The 17,912-nt window shown below is 33.0% G+C and overlaps 2 protein-coding genes across 3 annotated transcripts in view; one reads left to right on the top strand and one right to left on the bottom strand.

Annotated features, from left to right (window-relative positions):
- The window catches only part of LOC113396441 (protein cramped), a 37,043-nt gene that overhangs the window by 3,245 nt on the left and 15,886 nt on the right, over nt 1-17,912 (top strand). The gene's annotated exons all lie outside the window — the stretch shown is intronic.
- Nucleotides 753-15,416, bottom strand: LOC113396442 (lipase 3-like). The gene is made up of 8 exons (XM_026634380.2): nt 15,161-15,416; nt 6,293-6,503; nt 5,592-5,703; nt 4,293-4,533; nt 3,012-3,170; nt 1,948-2,029; nt 1,480-1,598; nt 753-956 (listed from the first exon to the last, which is right to left on the bottom strand). Exons 1-8 carry the CDS (start codon nt 15,254-15,256, stop codon nt 780-782), a joined length of 1,197 nt encoding a protein of 398 aa, XP_026490165.1. The 5' UTR covers nt 15,257-15,416; the 3' UTR covers nt 753-779.

Raw genomic sequence — 17,912 nt, forward strand, 5'->3', positions numbered from 1 at the left:
TAAACCAAGGCATTAAGGAATAAATAGATTCATTCAAAGGATTTGAATCAGCGCTGTTACAACTGTCTTACGATAATGTTTTGCAATGCTAAGGTGTTCCTTGGTTATTCAAGAGTACTTTTTTTAAATCTATTTGTATATTAATATGTAAATCTCACATTCATTGACATATAACTCATTCTTACTTTTATGACTTCCTTACTTTTCTTAAATACAACAAGTTTGTTCCACATATTTATGTGGACTTATGCAATCTGGGTTTTGGATAAATTTTCTAGTTTAGTAGAGTTAAATATTTTACCAAAGTTAGCAATTCAAACCTAATTAAGACACCAAGGATCTTTGATTAATATTATTTAATTTATGAAATTATTATTTTTATTTATATTGAATCACCTTGATCTTTGATACATTATGAATTTAACCTTGTCAAACCAAGATGAACTAATGGAGTTTATTTCAAATGTAATAAATAATGTATTCCTGAATGAAATAAACAGGTACTAGTCGGCTAAGAGATATCACAATGAGATGAATGTGTGCATGCTCATACACATTTAATTGTCGACGTGTCTGCAAATATACTCGTAAATATTATTTTTTATAATCTACATAGGCAGATCTTAATATATATAAGATATTAATGTATTTTAATGCTTACTATATATACAGCCATATTAAAGTTTTATAAATTATATATAATATAATTTATACTAAACTTCACAAGTGAAATGTTCCCCCATAGATTTAAGCCCATATTAGGTATAACTCCATAGTTATTACCCATATTTATAAAACAATGATTTAATAGTCGTGAGAAGAGGTTTGTTAAATATGGATGCAACGTCCTTTGCGAAGACAAAATCAAGATGATTGAACTTGGACCAGGAACTAGCTGGTCGAACATCTTCCAGCACTCCAGTGGCGTTCAACTCTTCAGCTAGACGTAGAACTTGCTGTGAATGAAACAGTTCTTGTTTTACTTGTAACTGCGTTGTTTACATGATGACAAAACTTTGTGCAGGCCTGTTTGGTTAGGAACCAGCCATTCATCAGATATTCTTTATCTAAACAGCAATACTTAATATTGTCGTATTCCGATTTGATGGTGTAGTGAGCCAGTGTATCAGGCACAAGGGAAGTAAGGAATGCTTCATATTTCTTACAGCTTCAAAGTCTATGGGCGGTGGTGACTATTTACTATCAAGTGGCCCATTTGTACGTTCGCCAAACAATATGAAAAAAAAACAAATGTGTTTCTAACAAATTAGATTTATGTATATATTTGCCCGAAAGTGTAAAACATAGCAAAAAGCCAGTTTGTGTCGGAATTGAATTAGGTACAAATACTTGTGGTATTTTTATATCTATCAAACCACACAAAAGTAGCAGTTGGCATAGGCTTTAAAACTCCCTTAAACAGGAATTACGAAGATTATCCAACAATGCGACATATATACACATTTGTCTAATACGTACCGATTTCTCCGTCAGTTGATCGTTTTCACCATAAAGCAATGTGACGGGTACTCTTACATTGGATAGTTTGTATTTTCTCACGCTACCCCATAAACCGTCCTCCCATGAAGTGAACACATCTAAAAATATACAATAGCGCAAATTTATATACATCAGTAAAAAAAAAGTAGGGTAACAGTCTGTTAACGTCCCTCTCCTCTCCCTTTGAAGAGAAGTTTATAAATATACTTCAATGCTGAACTAATAATCATAAAATGACGTGAACCTGCTAATAAATCATCCTGGCCTCGCATAGGTAGGATAAGGATCTACATAAAACGTGTAGTCGGCATAATTTTTCCATCTGAATTATACATCTTAACCTTCCCAATGAATCACTCCCAATTGGAATATTAGTAATACCTTAAAGAGGGCTATTAACACGACTATTAAAAAAATAATTAAATGTAATATCATAATATTATTTACCTGTCATGGCAATTTTCCCAAAATGTTCAAATTGACGAAATGAAGCGGGCTGAAATCTTGCCAAGAATAGTGCGGTTATGTCCTGCGAAAGAGAAAAATGTTAGATGGGAAACGAAATAAAAATAAAATGTCGTGGTTTGTTCCTAATCATCGTATGTATCTACGTTTTAAGGTGATGAATAATCTTCAAGGTCGAATTGGGCTACCACGTATATATAAGACAATCGGTTGCATCATAGCTCCTAATTGCATGAACCGATTTTGATTTCATTTACTTTGTTGGAAAGTGACTTAAACTGCGGTCTTACCTATAATCAAAGCAAATGTGTTCAGCTATCTGAACATGAGCTCTTCCAACTTACAGGAGTTGTAACGTGTTTGAGCTCATTGAAGTGGTCTCAAAGAATATGTTATAAGATCGGGATATTTGGGGATATTTTAATATACTTTCTCCACTTGGTTTGGATGTTATTTTTTATTTGAGTCTTTCCAAATTTTTGGCGCGGTTCCTAGTAATATTAGTCATTGTAATCTGAAGGTCTTATTCATTATAATGTTTCCACTGTAGTCGTTACTGTATCTCTATATGTTTATTATGCAGGCTATTGAAATAATTAATTTGTTAATGATATTTCTGGCAGAGTATTTGCGTGCTTATTTGGACTTTCTGCAAGGTAGGATAGATATCATGCGCTTATCACATATTTTACCGCCAAACAATATTATTGTGTTCCGATATAAAGGGTAAGTACCTAAAGGGAAAACATCTTTGTGTCCAGGTTGGTTGCACTTTGATGTTGTAAGGAATGGGATATATTTCTTTCGGCGCCAATATCTGTAGGCGATGGTGATCTGCTTACTAAATTTTAAATTTTCATTATATGAATATAAATTTCTAATAGGGTACGTAAAATTGCATAATTTCGATAGTGTTGAGTAGGTCAATTTTCTGACGGCTCATAAAATTTCTTGTACTTTAATACAAGGATTAAACAAAAGGTTATTCATTGAAAAGGTTTTATAATATACACTTATTTTAATTGCTCGTTATATTAACCAAATACCTGATTATATTGTTCCTCATCGTTTCCAACAAACATATAGATTATTCTTGCGCAGATGTTATCTTGTGGCTTTTGCGTGTAGCACATGCTTTGGATAATCATTTCGCGAACATCTTGCCGAACGTTCAGATACTGTATCCCTTGGACTCGCAATTGATCCTAAATTATTATAGGTCTATGTTAAATCCAATATATTTTATTCAAGTAAATTCTACATTAAAGCATTTTTGAATCGTCGATGTGTAAACTCTACCATCATTTCAGAAAGCAGCTGATTCTTCTCTCTGGAGCGAGAAGAATCAGCAAGATACTCACGTAGTTGCTCTTTTAAAACAAACCAATTATTTTTTTTTGTATAGTTTGCAATGAGATTAGTATGACATAACATAAACATAATCAGCCTGTAAATTTCCCACTGCTGGGTTAAGGCCTCCTCTCCCGTTGAGGAGAAGGTATGGAGCATATTCCACCACGCTGCTCCAATGCGGGTTGGTGGAATACACATGTGGCAGAATTTCGTTGAAATTAGACACATGCAGGTTTCCTCACGATGTTTTCCTTCACCGCCGAGCACGAGATGAATTATAAACAAATTAAGTACATGTAAATTCAGTGGTGCCTGCCTGGGTTTGAACCCGAAATCATCGGTTAAGATGCACGCGTTCTAACCACTCGGCCATCTCGGCTCGACATGAGATTAGTATTGACAGTTATTGTTCTTGATCAGTCCCGCTTTGGAAAACGAGCTTAAATCAAAGCATATGTATTAAATTATATATATAGAACAGGGGGTCCCTAAGAGCCCTCAAGAATCTAGGAGCGCAACCAATCCCGCGATGTCCCTCGAAAAAATGGAAAATTTTTTTGGTGGCTATTCGATTCTATTCTCCAGTGCCGGCGAGCCCAACATACCGGGGGCACATCATGTTGGGGAAACGCGTGAAAGTTTTTCTTGCGAAAAAAAAGTGCAGGTAATCATAATTTCAAGTCAGGTAATAAATGTGAATATATTGAAATAGCAAACTATTGAAGTTTGGGTTAAATATTCTGTACTTGTTGACTTTCAGGCAGAATATATTATATATAATTGTACTTAACTAACATACATTTATATTTTAAATGTTGGAAAAGAGTAATTACTGAGTTTCTTAATGGTTCTTCTCGGTAGAATCTTCATTCCGAACCGCTGGTAGCTTTACTTAATATAGTTTTGTCAAATTACGCTTCAAAAGTGCTTGTAAAAATCTCTAATACTACTATATCTACTCGAATAACACTTACCAATATTTTTAAACTCTTTAAAAGCCATTCTGCAATTGGTTTAATGTTGGCAAAGTATACAGCTGGTGCGAGTGCGACGAAAGATATAATTTTATCATTGTATTCCGGTCGTTCTGATGCCATCACGAAAAAAGTCGTCGTCCCCATCGAGTAACCGATGTACATGATTTTGGAGACACCAGTGACGCTGAGCACTTTATCAATAGAAGCTGGTAGATCGTATTTACCATGTTCGTGGAAACTGCAATCGAATTATCAGTCTTACTCACACGAAACGTAAACGTTTGTTTAGCGTTTAAGTTATCACTGATATATTTCTCTGTTGTTATGTATTGATTTGACATTTCATGAGAAATACACAGGTTTCTTAAAATATACCCTGGTCAACCAGCCATTCAACCTTTTGATAGTTGCCTTAGATCGTAACTGTTGCAGATTACTTCAAAGTTAACTTTAAAATGTATCAGATAAATATGGAAAATACAAAGAAACGCCAACATAATAAAAAAATATCAAACAAGATATTTTTTTACTTAACTGCCTAAATCAATAATACATACTAATAAGTGCTAATAATAGCGAATCGATTATCAAAATGTTAGGATGCCGCAATCACTAGTTTCTTCTGCCAAAAAGTGAATAGTTAGAACAGGCTATAATAAACTGTTTTTTTTATTCGATTATATTATATATAAGTGCAGACAATATAATAACCCATAAATTCTTGCACAAAGCCGTGTTACCAAACATTTCTCTAAATATATAGAATATGTGCTGGTAAACAAAACTAGTGTGGCTCCCGCGAAACTTCGCGTTTATTCAAAAAATTTTTTAGCGATTTCGAAAATTATAACAATTTTGTTTTGATTTCATTTCATTGTAAACTGCAAGTCACTCAAACGCCAAAATTATGTAACATTATTTAAATTATTTTTTTAGTTCACTTAAAATGGGAGTTTGTCGATTACAATTTACTTTAAGTTTTACATTTTTCTTTTCTTATTATACAGCCGCTCTTTAAACAGCCAGTAACTTTTTTCCTCTCTCTATAATTTAATTATTTGTTAAATTGTAACAAAATTAGTAAATTGCTATCAAGAATCCTCTTTAATTTACTGCACATCTACGCCTGGAGCTCTTCTACATTAGACCATAATAGATTTTTTATATGTAGCCATCGTCCCATAAAGACTGACAAAAATCGGCTTAAACGTTATTAATATATAAGATATTAAAGCGGGAACATGTAAAAAAGGACTACAAAACGAGATTATATAAATATGTATAGAGTTCTGTCACCTGAATTCCCAAAATTTAGGGTTATTTTTCGTGTAGTTTTGGTGAGAGCTATAAATGGTGCCTCGGAGATTTGCGAGCCAAACGTCGTAGCCTTCGTCCGCTAAACTATAAGCTGAAAAATGAAAACTGTTTATGTTTAAATAGCACCACATGAGGTTTCATTTAATATTAATAATAATAAATCAAATAAGGTACTTATAATTTTAGAGCAGAGATGATCCAGTGGATATAATATTTGGTTCTTCGTTGAAGGTGGCGACTTCAATTCCAGGCAAGCATAATGAGGTTTATTTTAAAATGAGCTTTACCCGCGCGAAATTGATACAAGTTTGCGTATAGCACACAAATCGTCACTCACATTTTACCCCATCAAGGGGTGAATAAAAAATGGAACCTATGCCCTTCCCCGAGACTCAAACTATCTACACCAAATTTCATCTAAATTGGTTCAGCGGTTTATAGGCGAAGAGGATACAAACAGAGTTACTTTCGTATCTATAATATCAGTACAGATTATCTCATAATCAATTGCAAAGGCAAATATCGTGACTTAACCTGTGTGCCGGTTAATATGACGTTCTGCCCATTAATATTCTTGGTGAAGAATTCCTACAGTAAAGCAGCGTGTCGGAATAAGCTGCAAATGCAAATCTTGCCCAGAAGTGGGATATTTTTCATATAATTAAATATAATAATGTTACCTAAACTCCTATCTGGTCCCATCATAACGAAGTCACTGCTACTCCCCAGTAGTCCATGACCTATCAGCACTGTCTTTTTGCCCTTGGCGCTGAATGTCTTCCTGGCCGTCCTCTTACCAGCCGGTATCCTGTGCAGTTGCAGAATATAACCATCCGTAGTGGTTACTCGGTGCTTCTCTACTGGATAACCGGCTGACATTATGAGCTGCGGCTGAAACGAAACACATATGTACATCGTAAATGAATCCTCATAAAAAGAGTAAATCAATCATATTTATCAACATTTTCAATTATAATCATTGAAATTGTAGAGTTTAGTTAGTATTTAAATGCTGTAGAGGCAAACTCACCGCAAAACATGAGCGTCAAATGTCAGCGCGTGATTTGCGATATAAATATTATACATTTTATAGGATACATATATCAAAATGGCGTATCACTGTAAATCGGTTGTCAATATTTAAATTAATAACAATAATGAGTACTTTTTGGTTTGGCGGTACGGACCAGACGGGTTTGAACAAAGCCCCACCACCAAGTACATAATCTACTAGACTATACTGTAACCAGTACCGAAAGTTTTTGCAAAATTTTAGCTCAATCCTTTAATTTAAACTGTTGGGAAATTCAGTTGAAAGATTTGACCGAAACGTAATAATGGAATATAAATACAAGTTTATAAATAAACCCTAAAGTATTTTTATAAATGAGTCAACATTGACATCTAAAGTCCGCGTCAAATACATACAATAACTGTTATGTGTGATATCCTTTTGTTTGTCGATCTGTTCGTTGAATATGAATCAGGACAGAATCATACGTGATGAATTACTATAAGTACTTTGTAATAAGGAAATTGTTTTTGCCATTTATTATGAGGTTCCCAATTCAGTAGTATATACACAAACGTTTTCGGAGTTCCGTAAACATATATTTCGTCGAGTGAAATATTGTAATATTATGAATTGATTGCCTTACACTATAGGCACCAGATCTACAATTTGAACCGACATTTCAAATCAATATTTTGGCTGAACTCGCTTGACATAGTAGGTACACTAACAAAAGAAGTTAAATTATCGTAAATATACTTACAACAAGGAATTATTTTGTAAATAAAAAAATATTAAATTATTTTTATTTAATAATCATATTCTATGTTTAGAGAACGTTATTGTTTAATTAACAAAAGGCCTCTACAATTATTATTTATTGTTTATGTGTCTCTAGTCGATTTGCATACTCGATGAAAGAATTGTGTGATTGTGCAAACAGGTGCACTGTCTGTTTCCTCACATCCGATTGCATGAAATTGCTAAACAAAAAAGTTCAATATCTTTTTCTAAAGAGGATTTTTAGTGTGATCAATTTAAAAAAAATAAGTACAGTAAGTTAAGAAGAAAAAAGGTTCTTTAAATATAAATACATCGTCATGATAGAATTTCGAACACCGGAAGAACATTATTAAATTTGCTAGAACTGTATAACAAAATTGTTGTTCAGTTCATCCAGACACACTGCATAGCATACAAAAAAAATGTAAATATTTTAAAGTAAAATAAAGTTAATTCGAATTATTTATGTTACGGAACCCTACAATAAAATATCGGCTAATGAATCCTACGGATTGCTATCACGGTCCCGATAACATCAGAGACAATTTAGAATGTAGGTACGCGTTTTGCATTATTATGTTTCCGGCTGTTTCATAAAAAGCCATTGAAGAAAAAGGTTTACGTGCACGTATTAATCGAATTAAAAAAAAAAATCAAAATATACTTTATTCAAGTAGGCTCTTACAAGAACTTTTGAACATACAGTCATGTTAGTTAAATAGAATTATATATGTATGTTATGTGTCCTGCCTGGAAGAAACTGTTATTAATTAAATTGACATTGAACTTGTACACGATAGCTAACAATCTTAAAATTATTGTAATTATATTAACTCTACATGCGTACTTTGTATATAAATTGTATAAAATTTAATGACGGCACTCAGCGTTATTGCGTAGATCTTATAAATCTTTATAATACAACACAATTCCACTGAGCTTATATCTAAAATCCATATTGTATATCATAGATAATTTGAGCTCTTGGTAAATGATATCACGACCGTTCGAACTTCTCGACTTCATTCGATAGGACGATATATTCTACACGACCGGAAAGAGTTCAGACGTAGGACCGACGGCTAACGTGTTATATATATAAATGTACGTGCTTTCCGAGTCACGTGAGTGTACACTCTTCTGACTTAGGCAGGCTTTTGTATGTATTAACCTCGTTTTGTATTAACCTATACATATTACATTAAAATTGATATATTTTTTTTAAATCTATTATAAAGGTCCTAAATCAGGCCCTGGATCGCTTAAACGATATAACATATACAAAAAAGTGGATGGTATGAAAACACTGTAAGTACACGTAAGATGATTTTTACTAGTTACGTTGGTTAGTTTTAGACGTCCTCCTAAATAAGAAAAATAAGAATAGGCCGACCCCTTCCCCATCTTGAATATTTATTACGTATTATTTACTCATTCTTGCTGACTGTACTAGTCGTAATCGCGTTTGGATTCCACTTCCACCTACCATCAGGTGGAGTGGAGTCATATGTCTACCCGGACAACATAAAAAATGATAATTATTATTTCAACTATTTAATTGCAATATTAAATCATTAACGCAATTAAGAGTGTCGTTTACTGAAACAGATGACTTTTAGTTCACAAGCGGGGAATACCCGGGAGACGCAGTGCGGGTAGCGCTACCCGCGTTGCCATGGAAATAGTTTACCGATCTATACGCATCTGAGTGCACCTCGAACACGTGCGATTGTCCGCGGTTTTTCAAATTTCAAATCTTAACTTTGCGTATATTTGTGATCTCAAGTAAGAACTATCAAAACTCCCCCCCACGCCCTTGTAAGAAAAATAAAATATGATCGAACACGAATCCATAGCACCTAGTAAATATCCTAATCCATCGTGCCCATTTAATGATGCTGTACACCACCTTTTTTTTTCCAAAAAATAATGAAGATATTTGTACCTCGTGCCACAGTTTTGTGACGACATAATTAATAAGTCTACACATGTTTTACAAAGTAATTAAAGCTCAATCAGACATAAATAGTATTAAAATTATAGCGTGATTATAATAATTATATTTGTATAAACAAAGTAAGCATGCCTTTATGTATTGAAGACCTATGCACTCGACTTGTCTGTTTTATTTTTAATTCAATCGAAACGAATTAAAAAGTTAACGAATAGTTATTTTTCATTTATTCTCATTTGTTACTTTTTTTAACTCCCGGCCTTCACTTTTTTTTTCTTTTTCTTTAAAAATTGTAACTTTCATAATATTAAATATAATAGTGTAATCCAATTTTGTTTTAATTGTATTTTTTATGGGTAACTTTTCCTAACTTACACATAAAAAAAATGACAAAAAATACCCCTGATGGTAAGTGCCGTAAAAAAATTAACCAATCATTACATCGCCAATGCGTGACCAACCTTGGTAACTGAGCTTATAACAAAAATTGGTATTGCTGTTTAGAATGTATTATGTTTGTATGGTACCTACCAAGATGGGCTTGAAGCCTTTCGCCAAGCAATATATACAATATTTATTTGTATGTATTTATTAAATGATTACTTTTATTAATTAATTTCCTCTGCTACAAGTGTATGCTCAAATCTATGCAGTTTCTACTTGCCTCAATCTCAAACACGACCGGAGAGAGTTCGGTTGCAAGACCGGCACAGGAATTTAATATTGCCACCTTCCTAATTCTGAGGTGACCCGAAACCAGGACCTCATCAGGCGACAAGCCAGCAATTAAACAAGAGTTAGTTTACGAAATATATCCATAGGTCATACAGTAAATTCGATAAACAATGCAATCTCTATTTAAGTTCCTCTAGCGAGTTTCTCGTTCACAAAAAAAAACTAACGATTTTTATTTAAAATTAACATCACGTTCTACTATTTTGTACGCGGTTTCGCATTCGGATCAGCAATTATTTCCTACATAATCATCATTCGTCGAGCATCGCACGACATTGTAAACAATAGATTCGATAGAAACAATCAAAATATTTATCGTCTAAATATGAGAAAAGCCGGTACTGATATACATACATACATATGTATATTTGGAACGAGTTTGTTTCGTTGCTGGGACCTTGATTTCCATAAATAACATTTCATTTCCTTGGTTAAATTTTTTTTATCGAATTCACAAATCAGGGAGGTTATCAATAAGGTTGTATTTGTTTATTTTACGTCAGAACTCCGTTTCATATAACATTATATTTCGTATAACATTATAAATCCGTTTGAACAATTATAGTTTTTTTTGTTTGATAGACTTACTTCCCCTTGGTCCCATACTGTTATAGTAGTAATTTGGTCTCATTTAAATTTAAAAAAAAATTATTACATTTTGTTCTCAGAAAATCATTTAAAGTTTTTTCTTTTTTGTGAATATAATTTATATTATTTTTAATACGTTCCGCTATTCAAGAGTAATTGCGTAAGAAATAATTACAGCCCACGAATCGTTCGTGTTTATAACATGAATAAGATTTCAAAGCACGCAAACTTTCTTAATGTAGAACAAAGAAAGTTTGCGAGACATTACAATAATCAAGGTACGTGGAAAGCGTCACACGAAGATTCTAGTCTCGTATTTTAGGTATTAACATTATTTGGTAAATGTAAATAGTCATTACGGAACCATCGGTGCGATTCTGTATGAAATCACTTCGTATCTCAATCGTGAAATATTGACAACCGACTTACTGTGTGATACGTCGTTTGATACGTGTATGCTATAAATTTTATAATTATTATAGTCAGTGTCGTATATCACATTCTGACATCTCAATTTCGTGTTATGCAGTGAGTTTCGAGTTGTTGTTACAGAATAGCCGAAGTGCTGCGTTCTTTAAGATGAAAATCGTAACTCACCGCAGTAGACGATGTCAGAATGTGATAAGCGTCATTGACTATTATGAAAATAGCATTTAACGTGTATCATATAGGCATCGAAATTACGTATCGACCTAGTAGAATATGGTTTAGAATAGTTAGCAATATAATTTAAGGTAGCAAATTATACCGCCCGACGTATAATTTGAGAGGCACTACAATTTTTAAATCGATTAATTTTTCGTTGATTTACGCTGATTTACTACATTTAACGAATTGATTTATGTAATAAATGTAATCACTAATCTTATTTTTAGTTTCTTAATATTCTGAATTTTTTGTTTTAGACTCAGTAATAACATTATTTTAAGTAAGTGCTACCAATAACAAGTATGAACTACACGAATGAAGTATGGACTAAGTATTATCTCAGAATTTACTAAGAAATATTTATTGAAAAATATAACAGGCCGTATGGCGTCACCTGTATGACCCACTGTCAGAGCAGTATTACGTTTGTATACGTCTATTACGCATGTGAAACCGCGCGAATCAATTAATTAATAAAGACATTTATTTACAGAAGTATCAATAGATAATTCATATAAAACACATGAAACAATAAAGTTAATTGCACTTTTAATTACAGGACTTCTTGTTACGATATTGTACGTCAAGGCAATTCCTGACGACTGACTTTTTTTTTTAAATATCTAAGCAATAATTTTGTTTTTGCTTAGATATTTAAAAAATGTTCAGTACCTTTTCTCCGTTGTTTGTAAAAAGATTTTTTGTTATAATTGTTTTGTGAACCTTTCTTCATAAAATTCCTCAAAAGAAATAATGTTAAAAGTTCAGCCATCTTAAATTTTAACTTAATTGCCAGTTTGATGGTTTGGATTTGGATGGATGGTCAATTCTACCAACAAAATGTTACTTTATCGCAATCGAATCGAAACGTAAACGTTGCCGATCAGCCGCACTAAATATTCTACCAAAGCAACAACTTAGTTGTGGTTCTGTGGATGTTGGATCGGAATAGAACCGAGATCGCATCGTACGATTCCGCTAATGTTTATTTTCTTAACTTTTATAAATAAGTAGAATTGACCTTCACCAAATAAGTAGAACTGACATTATGCTAGTTAAGAACGCCATTAAGTTTGAAGATATTTGAGATAATCATTATTATTTATGTTATTAACTGGTTTAACAATTACTTGACTAAAAGTTTGTTTTTTTTTTAGATTAGATAAAAGATCTTATGCATATTAAGTACGAAAAGTATATTAATGTTAAAAGCAACAAAAAATTTACTAAACGTCAAGTAAATATTATTATATATGTATGTCTGAATAAGTACTCATCTCACACTCATCAAGTCATCAGATATTCTACGGCCAAACAGCAATACTTAGTATTGTTGTGTTTCAGTTTCAATGATGAGTGAGCCAGTGTAACTACAGACACAAGGGACATAACATCTTCCCAAAGGTCGGTGGCGCATAGGCGATGTAAGGAATGGTTAATATTTTATACAACGCCTGTATCTATGGGCGGTGGTGACCTCTTACCATCAGGTGGCCCATTTCCCCGACGGCTAGCTATTACAATGTATATTTTTGTAAATAATTTATTTCTAAAACATATATAGTCTTATAGTAAATTTCCATAAAAATATTAATTATATACTTATATTACTAGTGAGTCATAGCTCGGCAAATATCAACAACGAATTTGTATTACATACATTAGCAGCCTGCAAATTTCCCACTGCTGGGCTAAGGCCTCCTCTCCCTTTGAGGAGAAGGTTAGCATATTCCACCACGCTGCTCCAATGCGGGTTGGTGGAATACACATGTGGCAGAATTTCGTTGAAATTAGACACATGCCGGTTTCCTCACGATGTTTTCCTTCACCGCCGAGCACGAGATGAATTATAAACACAAATTAAGCACATGAAAATTCAGTGGTGCCCGCCTGGGCTTGAACCCGAAATCATCGGTTAAGATGCATGCGTTCTAACCACTGGGTCATCTCGACGAATTTGTATACAAATACGATTCTCAAATCAAAATTAACATAATAACACATTATGAATGATTAAGTATATATTTTTTGTTTTTCGATCACCCATATAAGTTGTTTACCATATTATACAAACAAGTATGGTAAAAATGTTAATGATATGTTATTATGGAAAGGAAACAAAGTTTAACCTTACAATATGTTATATATATATATGTTATTTTTATCATCATGTCATATGATGACATGATGATAAAAATAACAGCATGTTGTCCCAATGCTAGGTGAAAGCTTCTTCTCCCTTTGAGTGCGTTTGGAGCTTACTCCACCACGCTGAATTTAGACTAAAACGAGTTGACTTTAGTGTTTTCGATTATATAGTCACGAACTAAGCTCAAATAAATCTTGGGATCTTCGTTAATACTTCTTTAGTACCCACCGTACTAGTGTTTTTCGACCCAGTCTTGCTAACAGGTGATGTTATATTTTCCGGGTAGACATAGGACTCCACTTCACCCGATGGTAAGTAGAAGTGGTGTCCAAATGCGACGACTAGTGCACTCAGCAAGAATGAGCTGCTCTAGTCACCCTCGCCATGTTAGAGAAAATTTGGATCAAAACTCAACCAATAGCGTCAGTTTTAGGTCTTTTACTCAATAGCTATAGGTGCAGTATGGATTGCTTGATCTTTATATAATTCACTAGCCTATCGCTATGACTATGTCTGTTGAAAATCATTAAATTTTAAGCTTTAGCCCAATCGAACAAGGAATAAAGATAAACAAACCTTTGAATTACGTGTGCCACGCAATTTGCTAATAGCTAAGCTAAATTGTGCATTAATAACAGTTTTTGATTAATATATCTTTATTTATAATGCAACACCATCCCATAAAGCTACTTATCTCCACTTCAATTTAACTTCCAAAGTTCCGATATCAGTTTCTTCAACGTTCAAAACGCCACTATTTCGCAAATCGATAATGAATATCTTAGATTAATCAAGTTCTCGACAAATTATACCTCGTCAAGTCGATGTCAAATGTTTTTTATTTGGCTTTTAGTTCTCTTGTGGCTGGAATTGATTTTAAATCAAAATACTTTTTACAATGTCTTTTCACATTATTAATTCATTGAAGTCATTTTAATTTATTTTAAATGTAATGCTTTTCCGAGATATAGGATCTACCGAGAACAGTCAGAAAGAAAGACATTTGTTACTATTTTCCACCAATTAAATAATATAAATTCATTGTAAAGGTATGTTAAATAAAAAATCACACAGACATACTTTACTTGGTGGTAGGGTTTTGTGCAAACTCGTCTTGTAGATACCACCATCATATATTCTACCGCGATGCAGTAATACTTGTGTTCCGTTGTGTTCCGTTTGAAGGGTGATTGAGGAAGTGTAACTATAGGTACAAGGGACATAACATCTTGGCTTCCAAGGTTGGTGCCGTATTGGCGATATAAGGAATGGTTTATATTTAGATGTATAGAAATACTGTCAAACGCGTTGAAAAAAAATAGTGGTCATCAGTTGGCCGCTAAGTAGGGTACACGCACACTAATAAAATTGTATGAAATATTGTCGTGACTGAAGTTGACCGGTTTATTTTAGTTCTTTTGTAGTGCGAATTTCGATCTAGATATATATATATATATATCTAGCCAGTTAGAACACATCATATGATCCATCTGATAGTACCTAAGTAGTCAATGCTGCCTATAAATGTCGGTAGTCAAAGAAATATTCATAAAAGCCATATAACTCGCAGCGCGTAATATACAATATATCTTAATAAACATTGCGATTTAAATTAAAAAGACGTATGTATATTAAATTTTTCATTCATTGCTTGTTTTAAAATTAAAAAAAAAACTCACCACACTGTCAAATGCATCTTTCTTCAAAATATTTTGTTGTTCACTCGTAACGAAACAGCACAGAATAAAAATAACGCGGGAAATCGAACCGGCCATTATTATTTTAAAAACAAATGCTTTATATTGCACAGATCTAACAAAGACAATTTTAATAAAAAATATTCTTTTAAAATCTGATGTCACATTAGCACATTTTTTTTAAAATTTATTTAATAAACCGAATGCGCTGAACCGTTCGGTTCGTTCGGAATGTGAGAAGATGTGTCCTGTCGCCTTATTTATCGCAAGTCTCTTTTAACGCGCGACTCATGACGTACAGAGCTTGATTTTTTTATATCCGACTGCATTGAATTTAAAGAGAGTTGGCTTGTTTATACGACTTTTTTTGTATGAACTATCAAATCTCGCCCATTGTTAAATTTAGTTTTTTTTTATTTACTTTATTAAATTTTATATTGTATTTATTATATTATATAATATTGCATTTCATTGCATAAGTGTGTGTTCGTGAACTAAATAATAAGGTATCAATAAATATGCTAAAATTAAATATGGAGGATATGTATCTTCTCTGCATCGGAAGAGGATAAGATGGTTTACAATTGTATTAAGCAACAATAAATAAGTACGTATTTTTATAAAGATACGATAGATCTGTTTTTTTAATAATGACTAAAAAAATGTGTGTGTGTGTGTGCTCAAACATAATTGAACTGTCTACTCCTTCACTCTTATAAGGCAACAGATAGTAGTGTTCAAGCGGTCAAAGGCTTTACATGTGCACGTGCGAGTGTGACGGGAATAAGATCTGTCAACTTCGAGATGCTACTGAGAATTCCTCGACAGAGATATCTGATAGCTAATTATTCGTCCAAATTGGAGTTTGAACCCAGTACCTCGGAAGCAGCCTTATAAGCTAAACAAGCCTAACGAGGTAGTTAATATTCAAAATGGATCTAAATAAGCGTATTGTTAGTACAAGACCAAGTTCATCAAAACTATTAGATTTTTTGACGCGCTTATAAATATTACGATAGACTCCTCTTGTATGTTAATATTTTTACAAACACTTTTATTATATATGAAATGTCTGATATTTCTTACGATAAATAAATATGTTTATATAATTTTACTTGGAGGCTTTGAGAAGCCCATCTTGTTAGCCGCCACCCATTCATCAGATACTCCACTGTCAAACAGCAAAATTGAGTATTGATGTGACCCGGTTTAAATAGTGACTGGGCCAGTGTAACTACAGGCATAACATGTCAGTTCGTGACGTTGGCGGTGCATTGGCGATGTAAGGAATGGTTAGTATTTCTTAGAGCGTCAAATTGGTGACCACTTACCGTCCCATGGCTTATTTACCCGTAGGCCTATGCACTTCTCTATAACCTCTTGCTCTTCAATATATTTTCCGTTATGTTCTGTAATGTATGTTAGGAAAAAATATAAACGAATTTGTCTGATAATATTCATAACATGAATTCAAGAAACAAGCATAATTTTTTGCTCCCGTTCAGCTTACAAAGTAACAAGGTTCATAAGTCATTTGGGGGCGCGCAATGTCAAACTGTTTCCATTTTTAAATTAATAAATATATATAAAGGAACATTTGTGTGTAACATATTCGTATGCGATAAGTGGTGTATGCAGCCCGACCGGCATTTCTTTAACATAATAAAGACTAGGTGTGCCCGCGACTTCGTGCGCATTTGAATTTAGCAAAAAAGTGATTGTTTTTAATTTCTGCCAGTGAAAGTCCCGTCAAAATCGGTCCAGCCGTTCCAGAGATTAACTGGAAAAAGCAGACAGACAAAAATTGAAGAAAATGCCATTTTAGTGTATATACCGTGTATATATACATATGCATTTAGTAAAAAGCGGTTATTTTAATATTACAAACAAAAAAACTAAACTGACATAACTAGTAAATTTCTTTAGTTGGTTCTTCTCAAAGCAGGGTTAGTTCTTCTCCAATCTGTGTGGCAATTGGCAGGAGCAGTGTTGATATTTAATAAATAAATTTTAATTTCAGCATATATATATATATATATATATATATATATATATATATATATATATATATATATATATATATATAAGTGGTTTTGGTGATTAATATATTATGTCTATGTATAATGGTGGTGCAATGCAATCGCATTATCATTGTTGTAACGAAGCTCCTATTGTGTTCCACTATTCAATTCAATTTAATTGATATCATTTATTATGTCATGATGATGATGATGATGATGTTTTTCTCGTTTTTCTACTTTTTTATTTATCTATGCTAAGTTTATTTCGATATTCGATCTTTTGAATTTCGAATTTTTGACTTACGACTTCACTCACAAATGTTGCATATTATGTTGCATATAAGATTGGAGAAAAATACTGTTTTCCTCATTCGCATTTCAAATAACTTATGAATAAATTAGAAAGTGATAAATCAGTGCTTAACAAAACAATTACCTAATAAAAACTAAATTAATTAAAAAAAGAATTCTTAATAGTTTCCAACGTTGAAGTTATTTCGATAATTTTTATTTTTGAAGACAAACCTTTAGGTAATTAAGTTATCATTACCCCGTAATATTTTTAATAAGTATCAAGCCAAGCGATGTTCTCGCCAGTACTATACTAGAACATTCTACCTCGGCCACGCGTCTCTTGATGTGTTTATTGGCGCACCTTGGGATAAGACCAACGGGTGTACCGTGACGGCAAACGGCATGAAGGTCTACGACTC

The sequence above is a fragment of the Vanessa tameamea genome, chromosome 22, assembly GCF_037043105.1.
Source record: "Vanessa tameamea isolate UH-Manoa-2023 chromosome 22, ilVanTame1 primary haplotype, whole genome shotgun sequence".
NCBI lineage: Eukaryota > Metazoa > Arthropoda > Insecta > Lepidoptera > Nymphalidae > Vanessa > Vanessa tameamea.

Excerpts from the sequence above, each read along its gene's own strand:
- LOC113396442 (XM_026634380.2), bottom strand. The coding sequence starts at position 15,256 with ATGGCCGGTTCGATTTCCCGCGTTATTTTTATTCTGTGCTGTTTCGTT. Across the intron at positions 2,030-3,011 it reads ATGAGGAACAATATAATCAG|GACATAACCGCACTATTCTT; the intron begins GTATTTGGTTAA and ends TCTCTTTCGCAG. Across the intron at positions 957-1,479 it reads ATCAACTGACGGAGAAATCG|CAAGTTCTACGTCTAGCTGA; the intron begins GTACGTATTAGA and ends TTTCATTCACAG.